Here is a 26,623-nt window from a genome sequence, read left to right on the forward strand (position 1 = left end):
TGTTAAAAAAAGATTTAGAGCAGGCAGGCCAAATTCTGTCTAAAGAATGGTTCAGATTCAATTGGAACCTTCAAAAGGCAATTGGATATTTATTCAAATAATTATTTGTAGTTTTTGGGAAAAGATGGGGCACGGAACAAAACTGGACAGCTCTTCCAAAGAGCGCACTCAGCAAAGACAAGCCAAATAGTCGCTTCACTGCTGTAATATATATGGGATCTTGCCATGTGCATTTTCTACATTAACACACAACCAAACGTCGCCCATTTCCTTTGCTCCATAGATGCTGCCTCATCCGCTGAGTTTCTCCAGCATTTTTGTCCACCTTCGATTTTCCAGCATCTGCAGTTCCTTCTTAACCATACTAGAAATCGTTTCGATCAGCTGTAAATAACTCTGACTATGATGTAATTCTAGACTACAATCATTTTCATTTGACCAAAAGGATCGGCGAGGCCCATGGTCATTTCTCTTGCGTAAACATAATCCAATCTAGGTCAAAGGTAGACAAAAATGATGGAGAAACTCAGCAGGTGAGGCAGCATCTAAGGAGCGAAGGAATAGGTGACGTTTTGGGTCGAGACCCTTCTTCAGAAACACTTGTCCTGCACATAACTGAATATCACTAAAGCAGGACCGCTGACAGAAGAGAACCAGCTTCAGCCTCCATCTCAGCTGTGTGCCGTTTCTCTGGCCTTCTCACTACAACCTTGCCACATTAATTTGCGCCCTTCTCTGCTTATATTAATTATTTTAATTTTCAGACATCCCATGCTCCCTTTATCCTTTTATTTCCTCCTTGTTACTTCCCATTCAATGTCCTACTCTACAATCAGATCACTATCTAGTTGTGACTCAACAATTCCTACATTATCCCAACTGTCCATCCATCTTCTTTCCCTCCACTGAAAGATGAGCAAGTTTATAGTATAGTTTAGTTTAGAGATAGAGTGTAGAAACAGGCCCTTCAGCCTACCAAATCAGTGCCGACCAGTGATCACCCGCACGCAAACACTATCCTACAAGGGACAATTTACAATTTTATCAAGCCAAATAACCTACAGACCTGTACATGTTTAGAGCGTGGGAGGAAACCAAGAGAACCCAGAGAAAACCCACGTGGTCACAGGGAGAACGTACAAACTCCATACACACAGCATCTGTAGTCAGGTTGAAACTGGGTCTCTGGCACAGTGAGGCAGCAATTCTACCGCTGCGCCAGCGTGCTGCAAAGTTGTCCAACCTGACATCAAGAGCAGTGGATCAGATAGCTTTAATTCACTCCAACCCTTTGAATAAATGAGCAGCAAGATACTTATGAACAAAAAAGAAAAAAAAAATGATCACAGCAGCCGAAATCAGCCTTTAAACCCCTTTTTATCAGCATTCAGTGAGATAGAGTTGGATAAGCATTACTCCGATAAACTTAAATTCGCAACAAAATCATCCCTTGTTTATGTAAACTCTCCGTGCAATTTTACAGTGTATGTATAATTTGGGTAAATACACACTGCCTATTTTCAAGGCCAAAAACCGTTTATGAAGACATGATAGCCAAAACTGTACATTGTACTACAAATATTCTGAAGCCGGGACTTTGCATTGTTGCAGCATAGCTTCAGTCCACTTTATATTCCAATTCACTAGAAATGGACAACCTTCCATTAATAATTTTGCCAATTATTTTCTCTGCAAACAATTTAATATTCTATTTATATGGACTCAACTCTGGAGTCTTTTTAGTCCTCTATTGTTCCTAACACACCAATGCATTTAAAGAGATGAGAAGTTAAAAGTGAGTAACATCACAAACACCCACATTAAATGTGTCATAAAGAGAATAGGTCATTGGGAAAGCACAAACCTTTCGCAACTGATGAAATACTTCTGCATTCAATCTTGTAAGAATACTGAAACACAGCCACAATTAGCATAGATCTACTATGTTTTTTTTTAAATGGATATTAATTTTGGTCAGAAAACTGATGTAATTCCTCTTCTTCCAAAATTCCGCTGTGACTTTAATATTTCCCCAGAGCTTCAGGTGACTTCACTTCTTCACTTTCTTTAAATTTCATCATCAAGCTGTTGGCTAGTTCCACACAAAATACTTTTTATTCAAAAGACAAAGCATCTCAGCATGAAATTACTTGGGCTTCACTATCACCAAATTCATATTGTACCTTGACACAGAGCTTAATGTTATTTCGGTTGATACAAAAAGTCAACCAAATGCTAATGACTGGTTAGTAATTTGCATAGAAAATTAAGAATACTTACGGCCTGTATTCTCAAACAATACTTTGTCATTTAATCCGAGTCTCAGCTCTGGCATTCCTGATAGGAACACTCGCATTTTGATGGAGCCCACTATTTCACTACGTAATACATTTCCATTAGCACTGACCTAGATTGGGAGCAAGGAAGATGATGTTGACTTTGGAATAGTTTGCACGAGTCTCCACTTCAAACAAAGTGCATTTAATAACTGACTACCTGTCACAATACATTCAGGAAAAGTGAGTTGCTGAATACATTTTTCAAATATTCTAAAATGTTTATTTTCATAAAATTTGTGTTAAGGAACATTAATAATTCCCAAGCGTTCACTTCAGGGTTAATCACTACTGCAAGCTCTGCTGAATTCCAGCTTCTCCAGGATGAAAACTTTACTGCCAGCACACACCCCCCTCTGGATGAAATTATACATTTATAAGGAGGATTCACTGATTAATGACTAGATGGAAAGAATCCAAGCTCAACAATGATTCTTGCAGCTTGTACTTTCGTACAGTAAGCATGGGACAAAATCAAACCAGAAGTGAGAGTTAAAGTACCATTTGCACTAATCCACTACAGAAATCACTACAGGAGTATAAATATATATATATATAATTCATCAATAAGACGCCATCTTCGTCTGCCACTCCACTAACGTTCTAGACATCACATAAAGTGGGGGAAGTGCTGAAAGAATGAGATGCTTAATAAATCAAGAGAAGTGAGAGAGCGGTGGCACAGGAGAGTGAAGGGCAAATTAACAAAGTCTCATATGCAGCACAGAGCAAAAAACAAAGCTTAACTGTCGTTATCTGACTGCATACAGCCTTTGCAATAAGTCTAATGATGGACAACACTGATAACAAAATGCAAGTAATATCCATTAGCCATTACAGTGTCATGGTTGCAAGGTGACCAAGACCAGGTGCTCAATATGTCATGCTGTACCGTGTCCCAAAAGATCAGGACAAAGGAGAAAGGAAGTGGAGTGGCATATTTAATCAAGAAAGGTAGCGTGGTGTTGAGTTATGACAGAGGCTGTGGATAGTAAGACAGATTTTGGTTGAAATCAGGAATAGCAAGGAAAAGTAGACATGGGTGGGAGTGATGTGTAGGTCCCCAAAGTATAATTACTCGATAAGATGGAGCATAAATGGGGAAATATATTGGGTATGTTTGAAGAGAACTGCAATTGCCACAGGACATTTTAATCTATATATTGACTAACAAACCAAATTTGCAAAGGTAGTGCAGAAAACCTTGGAGTGCATCCTTGTTTAGAAAGGCAAGAACGGGCTATTTTGGATTCACTCATAAGTAGCGGGGAAGGACCGGAGATCTTATGCTTGAAGATCCTGTCAGAGGTAGTGAACACAAAATGATAAAATTCTAGATTCATTTGATGGTGAACACCACAGAACTAAAGTCACCATCTTCAACTTATACAAGGGCAATTAGAATAGAATGAGGATGGAATTGTCCAAGAGAAAATAAGCTGAGAGACAGGTCAGTAAACAAACCTTGGCAGATAATCAAACAGCTGAGAAGGAATTCATCCCAATTAGATAGAGGGAACACAAGGTGTTGACAATATTAACTTGAAAAGTAGTGCATGCAGCATGGCTGGCGGCAAGTAAGAGGATAAGAACATTTTAGGATCCAGCAATAAAGGATTAAAAAACACAAGGGAGAAAATTGATTTTGAGAGTAAACTTGTGTGTAATTATAAAAACAGTAGGAGTATTGAGAGACATTCCAAATCTCTTAAAACCTCTAAGAAAGTAGAGGCACGGCGCAAATTTTTCATGATTGCATCCATGTGCTGGGCCCAGGACAGGTCATACAAAATTCCTAGGAATTTGAAACTTGAACTCTTTCCACCACCAACCCATCGATAAAAAACAGCATAGGGTCTCCCAATTTTGTTGCAACACCATTCAACCAGGTGTCCCCCCCCCCCCCCCCCTCTTCGCTGTACGCTGACTCATCAGCACCACTGCTCCCCCCTCACCTGGCAAAAATATAGATGGCATTGGCATTGGAGCTGTTCTGAGGCACACAATCATGGATGACATTTGCACATAGTTTAGTTTAGAGATACAGGATGAAAACCAGGATGAAATGCCAGCATTTGTCACCCATCCCTAACTACCCACGAATTGAGGAGGCAATTAAGTCAACTGCATCGACAATCTAGAATTACACTTAATCACAAGTGTCATTCTAGATTTGAATCAAAGATGAACTTCCCCAGAGGAGATTAGTGAACTAGAGATTTTTGTTCAATTAACATTCAGTAGTTTTATGATTACCTTTACTATAGATTTTTTTTGAAAGTTTGATTTATCTAATCGCTTGGTTTTAAATTCTCCACCTGCCACAGTAGCTTCTGGAGTGGCGTGTCTGAAACAGTAGTCCAGAACTCTGGTTGCTAGCCCAGTAGCCCAACCGCAACACTGCCATACAACCCTTACGGAAACTTTACAGTGGTTTTGATTATATGCTAATGATAATATTTACTGAAGACAAAAGGATTTCTATTCCTCGGTGATGCTGCTCACGAGATTATTTTAGGAGGAAAGAAAAGGGAGGCGTGCATTAATGGCAACATCTCCATGCTAACAGGGGTCTATTTACAATAACTCACCAGTAGGTTGACAGATTCAATAACATCAAGAAACACTTCATTTTTACGATACTTAATTCCCTCTGATCTCCAAGACACTGCATTGGTAACAGTGGCTGGTGGGCGGGGCGCCCCAGTGTCCAGCTTATGACCTTCTTGAGTGATGTACCTGGGAATAGAATGAAGAATGGTTGGAGCTGATCAATTTAGATAGACTAGAAGAAATTTAAATGTGCAATCTGTAGATCAGGAATGCAGCTAACCCATCCGTCAAAACCTAGGATGCTGAAATTGTGCCGCTACTTGGTAGGTGCAAGGGTGGAAAATTATACAGCCAGACCATGGATAGATAAGCCAAAAAGGTTATTTTGTCTCTTGATGCTGTGCTGGATCTTTGCAAGTATAATGCAGCTGGTCCCTTTTCTTATGGTCTTACAAGTTTGTCTTGCAATTAATGATCCAATTCCCCATTACAGCAACATTGACTAAGGCTACATCACACAGTTCAATGCTTCATTCATTCATTCATTCATTCATTCCATCATTCATTCATTCATCATCATGGAAAACGTTAGTGATGCAGTGGTGCTGGTTTCCAACGGGAACGGTGAGGGACACACCACACATCTCTGACCTCCAGTTCCTGCAGACTTCCATCGCTGGAAGAATAGGATTTTGGTGTGTGTGCGCTTTATCATCATTCCTTACAATGCTACTTACGACAGTGATCTCAACATCTATTGAAGTGTGGATGGTTGTTGGGTTGCTAGAAGCTCATCCGCACTTTGACAGGTCTTATTATTGGTCCTGCTGAAGGTCCACAGACCCCTCCTCAACTGGCCGACCAGGTGGGGGAGACGGTTTAGTCGCTGACTATCCCACCATGGAGCAGGTAGCATGGGATTACATGGTATTCATGAAGGAGGGGAACTCCCCCCCCCAACCTGACCTGAGAATGCTGCATTCCAGAACACAATCACTTTCACCTGTCCCTCCTCTCTTCCAGCTTTCTTTCCTTGCCCCCTCCTCTCCACAATCAGAACGAAGAAGGGTCCCGACCCCAAACATCATCTGTTCATGCTCTCCAATGATGCTGCCTGACCCGCTTACTACAGCAGTTTGGGTCTTTTTTTGTAAACCAGTGTCTGCAGCTACTTGTAGCCATTTTCTATGAAAGTATTTTTCCATATGTTGCCTTAATATTTTTGTCAATTGGGTCTGGCCTCTTCCATCATTGGCAACATATCCCCACTATTATGAGCGTTCATTGTACATCTCCCCTTGACCTTCTTATCTTCCAAGGAGAACAACCCTCGATTCTCTATCATCTTCCCAGTAACACAAATCACTCATCCCCAGAATCATTCCAGTAAAGATTTTCTGCATTCCCCTCCAAGGCCTTCACATTCTTCCTAACAGGTCAGGCAGCATTTCTGGAGAAAATGGGTCGGTGATGGTTTGGGTTGGGACCCTTCTTCAGTCTGTTTGTAGAGTGGGGTGGAAGAAGGCTGGAAGAGAGGATAAAAAGGACAAAGCCTGGCAGATAATAGGTGGATCCAGGTGAGGGGGAGTTGATAGACAGATGGTTGGAACCAAGACCTGTGAGTACAGCAGATAATACGAGACAGGTGGGTCGAAGAGTTGCAAATTGTGAAGCCAGAGGAACTATTAATGTTTTTACCCTATGTAGCATGTTTCCAGTTCATAGAAGTAACTTATGACAAAAACTACAGCTTTGCTGAGCGCATTGCCTTGTGTGCTGTGATAATTCAAATCCTGCATGGATGAGCTCAATCTTAATATATGGCTGGATGGGACCGCAATCCTCCAAACCACTCAGCTTCTATGATTTAACTTCTCAGAGCCACTCTGGCCAAGTGGAGTGAAGTGAATTGTTCTTTGAGTCACCCAGGCTATGATCTGAGCTTATCACAATGGAAGGCCAAAATCCCCATTATTAATGGGCCCTTGAACAATTCAGTTCTGTCTATCTGGGTGGTCTCAGCAAAATATACTGCAAAACAGTCAGATGTGAACGGCAGCCAAATAATTATTCCATAACAGCACTATATAATGGGAAATAAATTCCTGCATTTCATTCATATTTATTTTCATTGGCAAGCAGCAACTTGTTTTAGAAAAGGCTTAATCATCAAATAAAATGGTCATTTTAATACTAGCAACAACCAAAACATCAATAGAGGAATAGAAATTAGTGTAAGGAGATCAAAATAAGCTGAAATTGTTTAACAACATCTGGTTTCATTGGCATTCTGGGAAGTGAAAACAGGAAAGCACTTTCTTCCTTTAAAACATTCCACATTGAGCCTCCTTGCCAGGTTATTCGTGGAAACAAGTCAGAAGGATCTGTTACACATCAAGGTTTTCCAATTACAATTTTCCTATTACATGACACTTTCTGGCACAGCTCATCTGTCAGCTACAGGAAAATGGAAAAATAGCAGGCCAGCTTCATTGTTCAGCTGTATGCTCAATAATCATTCCCATTTCTTTTCGTGTCCTGTATCAAAAAGGCTCTTAGCTTTGAATTAGCTCTGCTCCTGAGAATCAACACCTCTCGGTGATGCAGAATTCGAAAAGATTCTCATGATTCCATGCAAATCTTTCCTCAGCTCAGTGCTAAATGTCCTGAGAATATGATCCCCCGAGTTTGGAACACTTCAGCAAGGAGGCGTTGACCCTAAACTGCCATTCCATGCAAGCCTTTACATTATTTTTTTCATGGGACATTCTCTCATTTTGGTCAAAATGAGGGATAGAGGGCTAATTTATTCATTCTCCCGAATTATAATGAATATGGCCACAGTCCCTTCATGTAACCTCTTCATCCCATTCTAATGCTTTACCCCTGCTTTCTTACACCATTCACGTGAAACTTCTGGGAAGGGGAGCACAGAGATGTGACAGAGTGGGAGGAGTAAAATGAGAATCCACTAGCGAGTCACATAGTAATCACCAACCCTCTGATAAAACAAGTATTGACATTACTGGAAATATTTGGCTGGTATTGTTTACCCTCTAGCACTATTTTATTGCAACGCCTCCTACTTACTCTTGTAAGATCTTGCTGTCTGTCGTCTGCGGGTAACCGAAGTCCATTAACTCATCGAGTAGCTCATAAATTATAACAAAATTATCACGAATACTTTCTTCTTCTAGTTCTTTAAAATACTCAGAAAATACCTGAAAAGTAAAGAGGACAGAGATATTAAAGGCAATGCATGTCTCTTTCAGCTGCTGGCCTCAAGATAATGGTAAGGCTGGAGGTCTTCAGAATGGGAGGAACCAAAAGGAATGCATTTTCATAAGCTAAAGTTTCTAATCCTCCACAGGTAGGAAACAAGACCGCTCTTACCAAAAAAGGGAAGAAAACTGTGACTTAAGCAGTTAAGGCAGGGACTATCACAGCGTTTAAGAAGCAATTAGACAGGTACATGGATAGGACAGGTTTAGAGGATGTGGGCCAAATGCAGGCAAGTGACACTAGTGCAGATGGGACATGTTGATCGGTGTGGACAAGTTAGGCCGAAGGACCTGCTTCCACACTCCACTCTGACTTTAAAAGTAGATAAGGTAACGTCAAGCTATCAGTGATCAATGGACTGTCGTGTCAGATGTTGTGGATAAATGCAGTTATTTTGATCCCCTCCCCTCCACGTTGGCGAATCAGGAATGAGAAGGCACAGGCTTAAGGTGAGAGGGGAAAAGAGAATGCTATGTAGATCAAGTAGTAGTTGAGGTAGGTTAATAACAACATTTTAAATACATTTGATCAGGTGCATAGATGGAAGGCGTTTAGAGGGATATTGGTCAAACGTAGCTAAATTGGACAGATGTAGATAGGCACTTGGGGAGGTTAAGCTGAAGGGGCCATTTCAAAGTCCCACTCCAAAGACAAAGCACAAAATTATATGATACCCCAGTGCACTATTAAGGCAGTGCTGCACTGCCGCAAGTACCATCTTTTGGATGGAATTGCACAGCTAGACTATCTGGTTTATCAGGTGGATACAAAAGATCCCACAGTCCCATTTGTAACAGAGGAATTATTTTTTGGTGTGTAATCACCTTGGGCTCTGTGAAAGCTTGTTTAACAGAAGTGACTATAAGAGGTTCATTAACTGTACTAGTCTTCATGATAATATGAGTTATAGATTGGGTAGATGCACAGTTTCTTCCCCAGAGTAGGGGAACATAGGTTTAAGGTGAGGGGGGAAAGATTTAATAGGAACCCGAGTAATAACATTTTCATATAAAGGGTGATGGAACAAGCTGCCAGAGGAGGTAGTTGAGGCAGGTATTATCACAACCTTTAAGAAACATTTAGACAGTTACATGGATAGGACAGGTTTAGAGGGATATGGGTCAAACATAGGCAGGTTCGACTAGTGTCGATGGGACATGCTGGTTGGTGATGGGCAAGTTGGGCCAAAGGGCCTGGGTCCACGTTGTATGACTCTATAACTGCTTTGAAATTACACCATTAATGGCATATGAAAATGCAAATGTTTTTTTTTTCTTTCTCACACACCACCCTTGGTTGTGCTGTCAAGTATCTGGATGATGTCACATGCATTCATGACCAATGGTCTTCAGCTGCAAAGGCAATGCCTATCAGAATAACCTATCAAATCTGATGGAGGAGAACTACCTACCTCTAATGAGCTAGTCAACCTCAGAAGCAAATTTGTTGAGGTATTCAGCACAGAGATAGGAAAACCGCAGGATTAAAGACAGGAAATAAATCACTGAACCTGGAAATGAGGCTGTGGGAAAAGAAGAAAGCTAATGTTCTTACCTGAACCACCTTATACAGGAAGGCAAACACCAGCGACACACATGCATTCTTCTTGGAGGTTGCGACAACTGCACAGATATTAAGGTCAACCTGTTAAAAAGTGGCAAGCTATAAATTCTTAGGAACACACAACTGTAGGGAGTCCGGTTTCCCCTGAATCTAATTTATTAAATATACCATGGAACTACAAGCAACAATCATACTGATGTAGGTCGCTGTTTGGTCAGTGGTAGAATGCTACTGGCATTATGAAATACAATATCTATGGCAAACATGAACTATGTTAGTTTGTGATGTTGTCCAACCATGAAAGATAGTTCTCCAACTAAGAGACTGATGGTGCCAAGAGGCAAACAATAGGATATCTGACAGTTAAAATCTCCCAACACTGGAAGAATTAATCCAGAAAATGGATAATTGAGAGTTAGGTAACAGATGTGGCTATCACTGACGTAGTACGTGCAAGAGTGTTGATAGATATTATTTATAAAGGCCTGGCCAAAAGCAATAAGAGCTTCCATTGTTTGTTGAAAATAGTTAATATAATGCATGGCTGTTCCTGCTGTGGTAACCTCGAGGCCCGAATTATCGTTCAAGAATCATGAGCTTCAATTGCAGTTTAAAGGAAGTTTAAAACCTGTTAAGTAAATAAATCTTGAAAAAAATAGCCAACATCAGTGTCTTGAAACTGAAACCTTGTTGCAAACCCCACTCTGGCTCGTGAATGTACTTAATAAAATCCTAAATTTGTGCAGCTATATTCCTAAAAAACAAATTGTTTTCCTTTCATAATGATCCAGCATACCTTCATTTTACCTGCATTCATTTCATCAACGAGGATACATGGAGTGTCAAAGTGCAACACAGCCACATGAATAGAACAATTGGTTAATTATCAGGAAAGAGAAGATAATCGGACTGGAGGATTAGTTAGTTCCATCATGCAGTTAGTTCCCCAAAGATTGGGGATTAGGACCACAGCTGTTCTTAGTATATTTTAATAATTTGATTTAAATAGAGGATATCATTTCCAATTTTACAGATGATTAAAATGAAGACGCAGCGAGGACAATTGTTAGCAACGTCAATGAAACAAGCTGTTAGAATAGGCAGATTGGTGACATGAAATTCTATGCAGATAAATGCTAAATAGTAATTATTTTGTGGGGAGAATGAGATGAGGCACTATAAACCAAAAGGATACAATTATAAAATGGGTACAAGAACACAGCCCCCCCCCCCCCCCCCCCCCCCCCCCCCCCCCCCCCCCCCATCCACCATATGGTGAAGTCATTAATCATGAATGCAAAAAAACCATGAGAGTTAGATTTGGCTCTGAGCACTAAGGGAATCAAGGGATATGGGGGGAAAAGCCATAACAGGGTACTGATTTTGGATGATCAGACATGATCATATTGAATGGCAGTTCTGGCTCGAAGGGCCGAATGGCCTACTCCTGCACTTATTTTCAATGTTTCTATGATGCAACTTCATTAAACACATTTTGGCAATAACTGGGGTACTGATGAATGACATGCTGAATTGAACATTCAAGAGAATGCAAACAATGACAAAGCAACTTTATTATCCAAGAACAAATAACTGCAGATGCTGATTTATACAAAAGGCATAAATTTCACAACTTTTCTATCCCCGAGCTTGACAATTCACGACTCTCATTTTCAGTCTTACATCTGCTTTTTCATCCCTGGCCTTTGTCAAGAACCTCCTCCCCCCTCCTCCTCCCCACCTGTGTTCACCTATTACCAACCATGTTTTGTCCTGCCCCTCCTGTTTCCCAGCTTTCTTTCCCCATCCCCCAGCAATCAGTCTGATGAAGGGTCCAGATCCAAAAGGTCACCTATCCATGTTCTCCAGCAATGCCAAGTTACTGCAGCATTGTGTTTTTCTTTATTATATCAGGCTCAATAACAAGCTGGCAGGTTTGCACTGTACCCCTCAAAGGACAATAAACGATTTATTGGATGTGTTACCCAGAATTAAAGGCCGTGCTTCATATGGAGACAGACAATTAGAAAATGGAATATAATTTCTTCCTCTGCAATGGACACAGAATGTAATCCCCATCCTCTTGAAATAAAGATCAACACTGCATTTGCCCATTAATTTTTTTCTGTCCACCATATTCATCCACCCAGCTTTTTGACTGTCAGTTCCCTGCAGCAAAGTTCACATCTCTTAAAAAATACCCTACTCCTTGCATCATGTCCACTGTGGATGATCTCATACTCAGGCTGAACACCATCAGGCACATTTTTGCCCTTTCACCTAATCCTTCAATATTGTTTTCAACATTTTGATCCTGGCTATACAATTTGTTTAACTTTTAACTTCATATTGCCAAAAAAATTTAGATATTTGGTCTTATTTCTTCATCCACATCATTTTTTCAAAAATGCACGCAAAGCGGTCCACCCACTGCACGTACCTTGGTTGCTCTCTTATTGACCCATTTAAATCCTCCACCCCAAGTCCTTCAAGACTTAAATGGACATAGGCCACAGTAGGATGCATTGCCAACTGAGTCTGATCATTAGACTAGAAACAAGGAACTACAGATGCTGGTTTACAAACAGGACAGGCGTCATCTCTGGATAACATGAATAGTGATGTTTAGGTTGGGATCCTTCTTCAAACTGATTGTAGGAAAGAAAAGTGAAAGAGAGGAGGGAAACCCAAAATGCCACCTATCCGTGTTCTCCAGTGATACTGCCTGACACGTTGAGTTACTCCAGCACTGTGTGGCTGATTGTTAAACTGTTGTGTCTACCAAAAACTGCTCGCTGTTATAGGATTATCCTCAAATGCAAAGATAACATCTGTCTCATTTTCTTTGCTGCAAGCAAACATCTTTAACCTCTAGCCTCTGCTGTCATTTACAGTACAATTTGAGTCTGGAATGCACTACATTGGTGGAGGCAGGTTTAAATGTCAGCTTCAAGAGGGAACTGCATAAATATATGAGTGTAGAGATATTGCATGACCATGGAGAAGAGGCAATGTGGCTCATGAAGTATACTTGAAGAGCTGACATTGCAGATTGAGCAAAAAAGTGGAACCGAAATGCAATTCAGAGCAAGAAATTGGAGAGAACAGCCATTTACTGTGCAATACTAATCTTTTGTTTATTTTCATGGAATCATATTATACAACAGATACAATATTGATTTAAATATTGAGCTACTGTTATATTTGAAATGTGGCTGCATTGTGAGTTCATACATCTGTGACAGATGTTTGGATGTGTCACTTTTACCCTGATCGTTACCAAATACAAACAGTACAACCCACTAAAGCAATTACAAACTAGTATTCAGGGTGTGTAGGAAAGAACTACAGATACTGGTTTAAATTGAAGCTAGACACAAAATGCTGGAGTAACTCAGCAGGACACGCAGCATTTCTGGAGAGAAAGAATGGGTGGCATTTTGGCTCGAGAGCCTTCCTCAGACTGATCTGTGATATATGATCACCCTGCAGTATTCAGGGTGCAGGTTTCCTCAGCCATAATTTTTGATTTGTCCTTTCCTGTACTGCTTGCTTTTAGACTAGAGATTTTAGAGCTACTATGCAAAACAGCCCCATTGGCTCACTGAGTTTGCACCCCCAGCTATCACCCCCATACACCAACACTATCCTACATCCTAGGTTCAATTTACAATTTTACAAGAGCCAATTGACCTACAAACCTGTACGTCTTGAGTGTGGAAGGAAATCGGAGCATCCGGAGAAAACCCACGCAGTCACAGTGGGTATATTAATGATTTGGACAAAGGGATTGAAGGCTTTGTGGCAAAGTTTGTGGATGATACGAAAATAGGTGGAGAGGCAGGTAGTGTAGAGAAAGCAGGGACTCTGCAAAAGGACTTCGACAGTTTGGGAGAGTGGGCAGAGAAGTAGTAAAGAAAGCAAAAACTCAATGCTACCATTTATTTCCAAGGGGGCTTGTATACAAAAACAGGGGTGTAATGTTGAGGCTCAATAAGGTGCTGGTAAGGCCACCTTTGGAATATTGTGAGCAATTTTGGGCACCATATCTGAGGAAGGATGTGCTGACTCTGGAGAGGGTCCAGAGGAGGTTTACAAGAATGATCCCAGGAATGAGCAGGCTAACCTATGATTAGCATTTGTCAGCACTGGGCCTGTACTCGCTAGAGTTTAGAAGAATGGGGGGAGGGACGGGGGGACCTCATTGAAACATGTAGAATAGTGAAAGGCTTCGATAGAGTTGGTGTGGAGAGGATGTTTCCAATAGTGTGGTCAATAGGTCAGAGCCTCAAAATTAAACAACATTCTTTTAGGAAGGAGATGAGGTGAAATTTATTTTGTCAGAGGGTGGTCAATCTGTGGAATTCTTTACCACAGACGGCTTGTCAGTGGATATTTTTAAGGCAGAGATAGATAGATTCTTGATTAGTACAAGTGTCAGAGGTTATGGGGAGAAGACAGGAGATTGGGCTTAGGAGGGAGAGATAAATCAGCTATGATTAAACGGCAGAGTAGACTTGATGACCTAATACTAATCCTATTCTTTACGACAGTGAGAATGTAAAACTCCGTACAGACAACACCCATAGTCAGGGTCGAACACCCCCCCCCCCTCCCACCGCAATTTAAAACAAGTAACGTCATGTCACAGGTTTTCTTGAAAATTGGGAACAGTTGCGACACGTCTGATAGCATCCGCTAAATACCAACACATTCTTCATGTGCAGTTATTTAGTTTTAGATCCTTAAGACAAATGCTCAAAACAGTTTAAGGATACGATATAGGTTGTTATGCTTAATCCACATGAATCGAACTGCTCCATGCGACAAGATGGGCGTCAGAGAACACTCCTCTTCTTTATCCATCAGAATGGGCATAAAGTGCTCTATTTCTGACATCTCCACATCTCCTCGATAATTCCGACAAATTAAGACCTGTGAAACAAAAGACACATTTTCCAATATTGCGACATGCACTGGAAAGCAATGCCATGACTTTGTTAATTTCATTATTTCTAAAGCACCATTGACAACACAAATCATTCTACACCAGAGTAAGCACATATTACTGCACATTCATCATGTTGTCCTACGAGATGAAGGCAGTAAAGGGAGTGTACCTCCCAAACTACAATCTCTATCACCTAGAAAGTCAAAAGGTAACGGGCTGATCCTTTATTAAACACTGATTAGGCCACAACCCAGTTATTAGGTCATTATAATTTAGGAAGAATGTGAAGATTGTAGAGAGAAAGCTGAAACATTTACTAGAATAACTTCAGGTCTGGGAGATTTCAGCTGTAAAATTAGATGAGAGGCTGAGATTTATCTTTTCCTTTGGTGCAAAATCGTTTGAAAGGCAACTTAATAAGTGATGTGCAAACCCCCCAGATTTAGTGATCAGCAAAAATATGGTGCAAAAAACGTAAGGAAAGAATGATCAGGATCTAGCAATCACTGCCGGCGATGATGCTGTAAGAATCTATCAAAGTTTTCACGAGAGAACTGCTCAGGCAGGAGGAGAAATAATTAGTGGAAAGGACGGGGAGCTAAACCGATTAGATTGCTCCACACGCAGGTGGATGGAAAAAATGATTACATTGCATGGGAATACTACCACCGACATGGTCCCAATTTGTGATGTTTAAATATTTCCAGGTCCAAATCGAAGATTCCAGTTTAAGCTGGAGTCCCAGGATGGCCACCTGTCAGTTGTGCCAAAACTTGCAAGTAATAATGAACTACAAAATGAAGTCAGACAATTTAGCTGGCAACAACACATCTTTCCCAAATGTGCTTGATGCATTCTATATGTGATCTATACGTATTGAGGATTATTGGAATGTCATCCATCCTGTCAGTCTTGGGTGCCTCTGTACCATTGGTTGAAGATGTTCAATCAGCCTTCCTTAGATTGAACCCAAGGAAAAGCAACTGGCCCATATCGAGTCCGTGGCCACGTGCTCAGGACTTGCACCAACCAGCTTGCAGGACTGTTCACGTATATCTTTAATCTCTCCCTACTCCATTCCAAGTTTGCCACCTTTAAGTTGGCTACTATCATCCCAGTGTAAAAGAAATACAAGGCAGCGTGCCTTAACAGCTTTGACATCCACCATTGTGAAGAGCTTCAAGAGGCTGGCCATGATACATGTTAACTCTAGCCTCCCAGACCATCTTGATTCACTGCAGTTTACCTACACTTGCAAAAGGTCTTCCTGGTCGTTCACACATCCATGAATCATCAGGATAACAAGGACACCTACATTACACTACTAATTGCTGACTAAACACCCAGCTTGTTTACCATAATCCTATCCAAACTCCTGGATCTAGTGGTGTCAGTAAAATCTCATGCAATTAGATCCTCGACTTCTTAACCCATGAATGATAGTGAAGATATGCAATAAAAACATCCTTCACGATAATTCTCAACACTAGTGCCCTACAAGGATGCGTTCCAAATATAACAGCACACTGCAAATGCTGGCAGATCCTGTCACTCAGAATCACTTCCAATAACTTTTCCACTGTTGTTCGGTCCACCGGCCTATCTTGTCTTTGTAAATCTTCTAAAATTAAGCCTTCCTCCAGCACTTTACTTGGCTCCTCCCCTCCCCAGCACTGATCTCTCCCATTGATACCATGGAACCCACTATACTTATGGCATGTTAACCTGGCATGGGTTCAGTGGATAGATTTTTTTATCCCAAGGGCTGGGATATATGAAGAGCATCATACGACCTTGTTGGATTCATAGTATGTCCAAATAACAACAGAGGTATTGTGACCAGCACACAGTTGAACAAAAGCCCAAGTTATATACTCCATTCAGGTATTGCCCCATTATGGCATCCCCCTGGTGGGTCCGTCTCAGATGAACAGTCACCCCCATTGTTAAAGACCTACGTCTTAATCAGATCTCACAAAAAGTAACCCAAAACCCATGGAGTTTTTTTTCCCTCTCGCCAGAAGCATTTATTCTCTTTCTATCCCCACAGGTGCCATCTGACCTGATGAGTACTCTGAACATTTTTCCAATTTTAACAGTATTTTGCTTTGGACTTTTCATATTTAGATTTGCTCAGGTGCTTTTACACAAAAAAATTGTACTCAGATAGCATGCTTCTGTAAACAGGTAGCCTAAATGAAAACAGGTTTAAACCCACAATGGTGAGGGCTTAAACATTTCCCACAGATGATATTCTGCCAGATATTCAGTCCACAGCCATGCTCAGCGTGGGTTGCTTGTGCATTTAATATAATTAAGGCTAACCACAAATTTGGATAGCAGATTACATTAATATGCGCAACAAATTAAAGACAACTGTTTACACAAGATAATAAAATGAATTACCGGCAATTCTATAAAGGAATGCATCTCATTCCGATTAATTTTCTTGTGTTTTTCCAGTAAAATATTGAACATTTTTAAGTTAATTTGTTGTGTCTTGTCTTTGTGTGATAACCTTTAAAAACACCTCACCCACAGGAGCAGCCTATTTTGCAGCCGAACAGTAATTCAGAGAGACCTGGCTTTGCCTTTTGCAGCGAAGCAGGCAATCATTGGAGGCTTCAACGCAAAAAAAAAGCAGGCAACAAAGATCTAGTAAAAATCAGCAGATTTTGAAATATTAAATTACATTTGTAGAATTATGAAAGAACAAAGATTCTGTTAATGATAATTTCTTACAGTATTGTTAAAAACATGATCAACTGCGGTACAGCATTTTACAAAGAGGCCATCACCAAATGTTCCTAATGCAAACAACTCCTTGAAATGCAGGAGATGTTACAACATTGTGCATAATATACAAACACAGGAAAATGAGAGGGAAATTCTCTCCATGAGAATTAAGAAACACCCAATTGATCTGTGCATTTTCTGGTCGTGCAAAAAACTATCATGCAAATGTGCCTGGAAACCTTCAAACTCACATACTATCCTCTCAGCATCAACATCTATTTAGACTATTTCTTACACTTCCATTTACTGAAATGGCTGGAGGGATTCTCTGCTTAACCAATGGAATAATTGTCCATATCCTCCTTTGTCATTCCTAGGTCCTTTGAACATCTTGTTTATTCCAAAAAAATAAATTGCTGGAGGAACTCAGCTGGTCAGAGAATCTGTGGTGGGAATAGACAGATGACAGCCTGGGACCCTTTTACAAAGTGGATCCGAAACATTGTCTGTCCTTTCCCTCCACAGATGCTGCCTGACCTGCTAAGTTCCTTCAGCACTGTTTCTTGCTCAAGATTCCAGCATCTGCATTTTCTTGTGTCCCCTCTCCTCTATTCCTGTTGCTTAGCCCACTATTTGATTTTTTGTATTTAGTTCAAAACCACATTGGCCATGTCTCTTCAGGCCTCAGGTGTTGTTGCTTAGAACCTATAATCTTGGTTCTCATGCTCTTCCCCTTTATAGCTTCAATTTATCTAACAATGTATCTACCAGCCAATTTCAATCTATACAGTTTGGCTTCTAATAACTTGATGTATCTGAATTACCACATTCAAACAGCAGTTGTAGCTCCCAAACCATTTATTCCAAAGTAATACACCTTACAAATTCCTTCTTTAGAACCATATACAGCAGTGAGATGGCAAAATAAAAAGAACTGACAGAACACATTTCAATGCATTGCATAATTTATTTTGAAGTAATTCGAAATCAGTAATTCTGTGCCAGCCACTGCATTTATTCATTCACAGGGTGAAAAGCAGTTAATCTAACAGTGCAAGTCAAAGATGGAAGCTTGACCAGAGTCTGGAAAGGTTCTGCAATTCCTTTAATTTAGTGTCACAGGCCGATTAAGATCCATCGGTACGGCAATAACAGTTTCCAAGTCTAATGTCTTGCAGACTGCCGTCAACAAGATAATTGCTAGCAGCCTTTTCTTCTCAAATATCCAGACACAGTCTTGAGTGGAGGGTCAAAATGTGCTGCATGTTCTTTCATAATGTGTACCAATCCATTTTTTAGTAAAGTTCATAAAGTGAACTCTCATTTTCCAGAAGCAACAGTGAAATTTGCAGGATTTTCTGAAATAATACGTGTTACTCGAATACAAAATATTGGTTAACCAAATAACACTTTAAACTAAAATGATCCATCGAAAAATACTGACATGTTTAGATACAGAATACTTCAAAATACAGTGACAATAGTACATTCATTTATAAAGTGTTGAAGGTAAAAGCTAAATCTACAAAGGATCCCCTGATGAAAGGTAATTGACCCGAAATGTTCATTCCAGTTGCCCAGTATCCAAAGGGTCCTGTCGTCAGACTGCTTCAAGTCTTCAAAATATTTGCAGAAATTTAGAATATGTTTTGCCAAGCATTTGGTGAGACTGGAGCGTGGATTGGACTTGTAAAATGGCACCTAACATGTCACCTCGTGCATGGGGGCTCAATAGACTATTTCTGTACAAATGCTAATCAGGGGTGGTATGGTGATACTCTCTTGGACTGTTTGTAAGAAAATAATTTCACTTTGCACTTTGTGACAATAAAGCACCGTTGAACTAAAACCTTACAATATCATTAATTTTAGAAATGGATATTAAAAGATACAGAATTAAGATCCAACCCAGCCAACAGAAAGGCTCTCTTCTACTCAGGCTGACTCCAGTTCTGTGGACTTTGACCTGGTTGATGAGGCCAATATGGGACCCACAGCCTCGCTTGACGGGGCAGGCAAATGGAAAACGTGAAAGGTTGTGCACACCTGCCGATGTTAATTCTAGATTTCTGTGTGGCTTTCTGTGTCCACCTGACACATGCACTTGAGATTCTTGATGCCATCCCCATTTCTCCATCCTCATTTTAAGTGGTCATGATCCACCATTTCCACAAGTTATGGTTTCCCACGATTTATCGGGGTGGCTTCAAAACCATCTTCAAATAGTTAAGTGTCCACCTGATAATCCCTTACAATGATAAATCTCAGAACAGCTTTTGTATTTCAGGTGTCTGGTATCAAGAGTGCAAAAGACATGGCCTGTCAATCGATGCTGACAAAATGTCATTAGAACCACATTCCTTGAGATGCTGGCCTGGGAGACATTGGTCCACTTATTGCAGGATTTTGCAAAGACCAAATATCCAGTGCTTTGAGTTTAAGAAGGAACTGCAGATGCTGGAAAATCGAAGGTATACAAAAATGCTGGAGAAACTCAGCGGGTGCAGCAGCATCTATGGAGCGAAGGAGATAGGCAACGTTTTGGGCTGAAACCTAAAGGGTTTCAGCCCAAAACGTTGCCTATCTCCTTCGCTCCATAGATGCTGCTGCACCCGCTGAGTTTCTCCAGCATTTTTGTGTACCATCCAGTACTTAGAGATGTCCACTTCCTCTGCCCTTTCTTTGTCGCACCTGACCATGAAGGCTGAGCAGCTCATAAGGAATAGGAGTAGAATTAGGCCATTCAGCCAATCAAGTCTACTCCGCCATTCAATCATGACAGATCTATCTCTCCCTCCTAACGCCATTCTCCCCACAATCTCTGACACCAGGCGAGGAAAGAGCTGAGGAGACTCCACCGAGGCAAAGCCACGGGTCCCGATGGTGTCAGGCCTAAGGTACTCAAGGCGTGTGCCAGCCAGTTGTGTGGAGTACTCCAGCATATCTTCAACCCGAGGCTGGTCCTGGAGAGGGTTCCTTTGATGTGATGCGACCCCTGACTAAACCCAACCTGGACCCCCTGCAGTTTGCTTACCAAACAAAGATGGGGGGCTGCTCCATCTTTCCTAAGCTCACATGGATAAGCCGGTAAGCCCTGTGAGGGTCATGTTTTTTGACTTCCCCAGGGCTTTTAACACCATCCGGCTGGCACTGCTCGGGAGCAAACTGACAAAGATGCAGGTGGTGTCCTGGATCACCAACTACCTGACTGGATGACCACAATATGTCAGGCTATGGAACTGTGTCTCGGATACGGTAGTGAGCAACATAGGGGACAATCCTCTCTCCCTTCCTGTTCACCATCTACACCTCGGACTTCAGATATAACTTGGACTCCCGCCTCCTGCAGAAGTTTTCAGATGACTCTGCAATTGTGGGTTCATCAGTGAGGGGAGGGAAGCTGAATAGAGAGGTGTAGTTAATGACTTTGTTGAGTGGTGTGGACTGAATCACCTGCAGCTCAACACCGACAAGACTAAGGAGTTAGTAGCGGACTTTAGGAGAGGAACACCATTGTCTCTATCAATGGTGTGGATGTGCAGTTTACCAGGGAGCACAAATACCTTGGAGTGTACCTAAACAGTAAACTGGACTGGTCCAGGAACGCTGAGGGCCTGTACAAGAAGGGACAGAGCCGCTGCACATTTTGAGAAGGCTCTGCAGTAAGAGGCTCCAGGTGTTCGACTAATCGGTGGTAGCGACTGCCATCACCAGCTGTCGTGTGCTGGGGCAACAGTGTGAAGGTCACGGACGCCAATAGGATTAACAAACTCATCAAGAAGGCTGGCTCCGTCCTGGGGGCGGAGTTAGGTTCATGGGAAGTGGTCTTGGAGGGGACGATGCTCTTCAAAATGCGGAGCATCTTGGACAATACTGCTCACCCTCTCCATGACACACTGGTCAATCTGCGGAGTACCTTCAGCAACCGATTACTTCCACCAAAATGCAGTACAGAATGCCATAGGAGATCCTTCTTCTCTGTGGTTATCAAACTGTACAACTCCTCCCCCTTCTGTCATGGGGTAGACTGATTCCCCCCACCCACCAATTTTTGCACATCCTCAATCCTTCCCACTTGTTACTTTAATTTCATGTTTCATGTATTTTGTGTTTTATTACTGTTGGTAGATCAATTTCCCTCCTGGGATAAATAAAGTTCTATCGTGTCATTACCATATCGTATCGTAGTACATGTCTCAAAAACCTGCAAGACAGCATTGATCACTCTGGTTTCACAGATAGCAAACTTTGTGCTTGGTATAAAACTATAAATGATGAACAATGGCTCCAGTGGCTGAATGGCCATTACCTATTCATTTGTTGCAAAGCTTCAGAAATTGTTGAACATAAGTTAGGTATTAAACTAAGGATCAGTCTGCCCATGCAGGTAGACATATGCATTTATTATCCACTGTCTCAAACAGAGGTAATTGAGAGCCAACCATATAGGTAGTACAGAAGTAGCATAATGAATAGATCAGCTAAGGGAGATTTCTTTCCTTGAAGAATATTAGTGAACCAGCAGTTTATGACACCTGCTTTTGGTTCTAAATTGTAGATTTGTTTGAAGTTAAATTTTAAAGCCGTCACAGTGGGATTTGAACCCATGTTTGGAATCATTGCTCCAGAAGTCTTGCTGTTTACAGTAACTTCACGGCTACATTATTGCACTTTGTGTAAACTGGTTTATTCTCTGTACCATACTAACAAAGGTAATTGTAGATCATTGACCCTTGGGTAATAGGTGCCCCGTATATAAAATATATATATATTTTTCCCCCTATAGCATCACTCAAAACCTCAGACACATTGCAGTGTTTCAAGGCTGATGTCATTGTTGTAACACAGAAATAAAATATCAACGCATGCATGTTATGATCCTACAAACAGCACAATTCAGACAGATGACATCCTGGAACATAACTGAATCAACCCACTGCCTGCTCCCACTGACCACAAGACAGTCAGTGGAGCACAACACTAATATCCACATGGAACAAGCTTCCCACTAGCCACATATGGGGAAGCCGTATTTCCCAAATCGAGGCAATCAAATCAATCCACTGCAATTATCTGGCTGGATGAAGGTGAAAACCTTTGCTCAGTCCACTCCAATCATCCCAAGGTACAGGAGATCTGCAGAAACCTTATTGTACACACATTCCTGGGAGCACCAGAGTGAGAAAACTAAAGGTAATGGAAGGTGCCATATTGTGACTCTTCTCTCGTCTGACCTGGCATTTTAAACCTGTTATTCTACCTTACTCATTGCCCCCATTTAACCTACTTGAGCTGGATTACACACAATTCCAATCAAGCAAATTCTAATCCCAAAATTGTCCCAATGAATACTTTACCTATTTTATGGTCACATACCAAGGCTCACTCCCTACATCCTGTCACATTGCAGCTATAAAAGCTGGTCTCAGATTGTCATAAATCCATCTGGTTCAATAATAATTAAATCCATAGTCCTTTTTTAAGTATGCACCTCCTATGCATTCTCACACATTGCCTTACCTTAGCCTTCACTTTAAAACAAATTATATTTGACACGACAGAGGAAAGGGGTAGGATAGTACAGATGGAGGCGGGCTGGGGTGCAGCGAGGAGACTGGGGAGGAGGACCATGTGAGCACGTCGGGGTGCGGTGGGATGAGGGGACAGTGGGATGGAGGTGGGTGGGATATGGGGACAGCTGGGTGGGATATGGGGACTTTGAGTTGGGGTGGAATGTGGGGGCGTTGGTTGGGGTGGGGTGTGGTGTGGGGGAGTAGGGGGGGCGGGTAAGTGGGATGTGGGGATAGTGGGACTTGAGTGGGACTGTGGGGTGTTGTGGGTGGGATATGCAGACATAGGGGCAATGTAGGTGGGATGGGATGTGGGGACAGTGAGATGGGGGCACCGTGGGATGGGATGTGGGGACAGTGGGGTGGGGGTGGGATGTGGGGACAGAGGGGTGGTTGTGGGGGGGGTTATGCGGACATAGGGGCAATGTAGGTGGGATGGGGGCACCGTGGGATGGGATGTGGGATGTGGGGACAGTGAGATGGGGGTGGGTGGATGTGGGGACAGATGGGCGGGGAAGGTGGCATGTAAGATGAAAGGACGCTGAGTTGGGGACACGGGGACGGAGTAGGTGGGGTGTGGGCACGGTGGGATGGGTGGTACTAGCCCCTCCACTGGGGCCTGGAGGATCCAGCCCGCACATGCACTGCGCTTCCTTACCTTCCCCTTCAGGTCCAGCACATAAACGGCTGAGGCCGACATCTTCCCGCCGGCTGTCCAGCGCCCGGCCGCACCTCACGATCTGCGCCTCCCGGACAAGCGCTCACCGGAGAAAGGAAAGGGAAGGAAACCAGAACTCGCTCCAGCTACCCGGGCCGCAGCGTCACCATAACAGTACCGTCACTTCCGCAAACCGAGCAACAAGGCGCGTTGTGGTTGGCCAGGGCCGGCGAGGCACCCTTCGCCCCCATCACGTGGCAGATGTGGATGCATCCTGTGGTCAGAGGAATGGACTTAACGTGAGCTGCGACTGGACATCTCGCACGATGAGCAAGTCACGCTGTAGTGAAAGAGGGCAGAGGTAGATCAAATAAAACTAGCAAATGTGATAGAGGAGTGAACCAAATCTGTTTCTGTACTTGTACTCATCCCCATATTCACAGAGTGCGCCTGTAGGAAGATTGTTCCCGATGTTGGGGAAGTCCAGGACATGGGGTCACAGTTTAAGGATAAAGGGGAAATCCTTTAGGACCGATATGAGAAAAACATTTTTCAGACAGAGTGGTGAATCTCTGGAACTCTCTGCCACAGAAGGTAGTTGAGGCCAGTTCATTGGTTATATTTAAGAGGGAGTTAAAGGGATCAAGGGGTATGGAGAGAAGGCAGGTACAGGATACTGAGTTGGATGATCAGCCATGATCATATTGAATGGCGGTGCAGGCTCGAAGCGCCGAATGGCCTACTCCTGCACTGATTTTCTATGTAACTGACCTAGCATCACATTCACATGGGTGAATTTACCTCCCCAAATACACAGGCAAGACACGTAGCTTTCTCTAGTTCACCACAAGGTGCATCGTGTATCTGGCTCTGTCCGTCGTCCACATGGTGCATGTGCCCATGCACAGAGTGCACCTGTATCTGTCCAAGCCCCACATCCACAGGGACTACCGCATATCCACAGGGTAGATCGTAATTCTTCCTGCTCTTCCTTCAGATTCAGATTCAATTTAATTGTCATTGTCAGTGTACAGTACAGAGACAACGAAATGCATTTGCCTTAATATTCCTCCACAGGGTGCACCGTGTATCTGACTCAGTCCCTCATCCACATTGTGCATCTGTGCCTGGCTCAGTGATACATGCACAGTGTATATGTCCAAGTCCCACATCCACAACATACACCCTTTAGTTGTCCCATATCCACAGGAGCTGAGGAGTAGGTGAAAACATGGCAAATGCAATTTATTGTGGGAAAATGTAAAATTGTCCACTTTGATGCACAATAGAAAAGCAGATAACTTTTTAAATGGTGATTTGTATAATGTTCAAAGGGACCTAAATGTTCTTGTATACAATTCACTTAAGGCCAAGCTGCAGGTGCAGTATATGATTTGGCAGGCAAATCTTACGTTGGCCTTCATCATGATTTGAATAAAGATGTCTTAATGAGGCCTTGGTGAGATTGCATCTGGTGCATGCAATTTTGGTTTCCTAACCTAATAAATACACTATAGAAGTTTAGAAGAATGAAAGATAACCTCACGGAAACCTATGAAATAAAGAGTTTAGCAAGCTGCATGTAGGGATGACAGTTCCAAGTCTCAAACTATAGGTCATAATTCATGGTAGTTCATTTAGAATTAGGATGAGGAAACATTTCTTCTCAGAGGGCAGTGAACCTTTGGAAACTTGTACTCTTTTCTTTTTGACATCCAATGCTAGTTCATCTAATTTCTCAATCTGTCTTGCCATTCTCTTGAATTTAAATGTTCTAGTGACATTATGCACTTGAAATTGGGTCAGTCTTCATGTGTATTTGAAGCAGCCATTTACTCACAGAGAACCCCTACAAACAGTAATGAGATGATCCAGTTTGTGAAGTTGATTAAGAAATAAGCATTTGCTGTCTTGCCAGACAATATCATCTCCAATTGTGTAGTGTAAGATCAGACGGTCCAGATTTTTGTGTTCAAGTCTCTGGACTGTTACCGTCAAACCACAATTTTCTGTCAGGGGTGCTACGAACCTCTGGCTGAAAGCCAATGCTATTCTGCTCATGCCGATTGTGGTGTAGTCGCACTTTTGGGGTGGCATGGTGGCAGAGCAGTAGAGTTGCTTCCTTACATGCTTACTGTGCCAGAAACCCAGGTTTGATCCCAACTACGGGTGCGATCCCAACTACGGGTGCTGTCTGTATGGAGTTTGTATGCTCTACCCATGACCGCGTGGGTTTTCTCCAAGATCTTCGGTTTCCTCTCACACCCCAAAGTCTGTAGGTTAATTTTCTTGGTATAAATATAAATTGTCTCTAGTGTGTGTAGGATAGTGTTAATGTGCAGGGATCGCTGGTCGGGGTGGACTTGGTGGGCCGAAGGACCAGTTCCCGCGCTGTGTCTCTAAACTAAAAATACTTAAATTAAGAGTAATGAAGATGCAATTAAAAGAAAGACCTGCAGCTTGGTTGGGGTGAAGGTTCCTGTAAGAAATAATACTTGACCATTCATCAGTGACATGTGTTGGGATCATTTTGAAAAAGTATTATTGTTGTTGAGGCACATAAAGCAGAAGGCCTAAAGATTACCCGAGGTAACTAGGAATGAGAGAGCAGTTAAATCATGGAGCCCGAAAATTGTTCTTCAAAGTCCCGTCTGATGACCACAATAGAACTGTCCACCAAATTGAATCACAGAACAAGGAAAATGCAAATAACACATTGAGAATAAGAGGCTTTTGTAATTATAGGGCTCGAGACATCCCCATACACTTCAGTCAATGAACATGGAACAGCACAGCAGAGATATATGACTTTTGACCCTTCATTGCCTGTACATGATCCATATTCCTTCATTGCCTGCACGTTAATGTGCCTCCCTAAATACATTTTAAATTAGTACAGTTAGGTGCAATCACTCTTCATATAGTCACAATGAGGCAAATATCCCACAGACAGGATACTCAGATTCACAACCTT

The 26,623-nt window shown here is 42.0% G+C and overlaps 1 protein-coding gene across 1 annotated transcript in view; it reads right to left on the minus strand.

The window, feature by feature from the left end:
• Positions 1 to 23,844, minus strand: part of LOC129711235 (AP-1 complex subunit mu-1) — an 80,615-nt gene extending 56,771 nt beyond the window's left edge. The window contains exons 1-6 of the mRNA XM_055658746.1: positions 23,650 to 23,844; positions 14,513 to 14,669; positions 9,726 to 9,793; positions 7,980 to 8,110; positions 4,928 to 5,075; positions 2,281 to 2,407 (exon numbers count right to left, since the gene is read on the minus strand). Of these exons, the coding sequence (XP_055514721.1) occupies positions 2,281 to 2,407; positions 4,928 to 5,075; positions 7,980 to 8,110; positions 9,726 to 9,793; positions 14,513 to 14,669; positions 23,650 to 23,691 (673 nt within the window). The 5' untranslated portion in view covers positions 23,692 to 23,844. The remainder of the gene's footprint in view (positions 1 to 2,280; positions 2,408 to 4,927; positions 5,076 to 7,979; positions 8,111 to 9,725; positions 9,794 to 14,512; positions 14,670 to 23,649) is intronic.
• Between the last annotated feature and the right edge of the window lie 2,779 nt (positions 23,845 to 26,623).

The sequence above is a fragment of the Leucoraja erinacea genome, chromosome 29 (genome assembly GCF_028641065.1).
Source record: "Leucoraja erinacea ecotype New England chromosome 29, Leri_hhj_1, whole genome shotgun sequence".
Taxonomy (NCBI): domain Eukaryota; kingdom Metazoa; phylum Chordata; class Chondrichthyes; order Rajiformes; family Rajidae; genus Leucoraja; species Leucoraja erinaceus.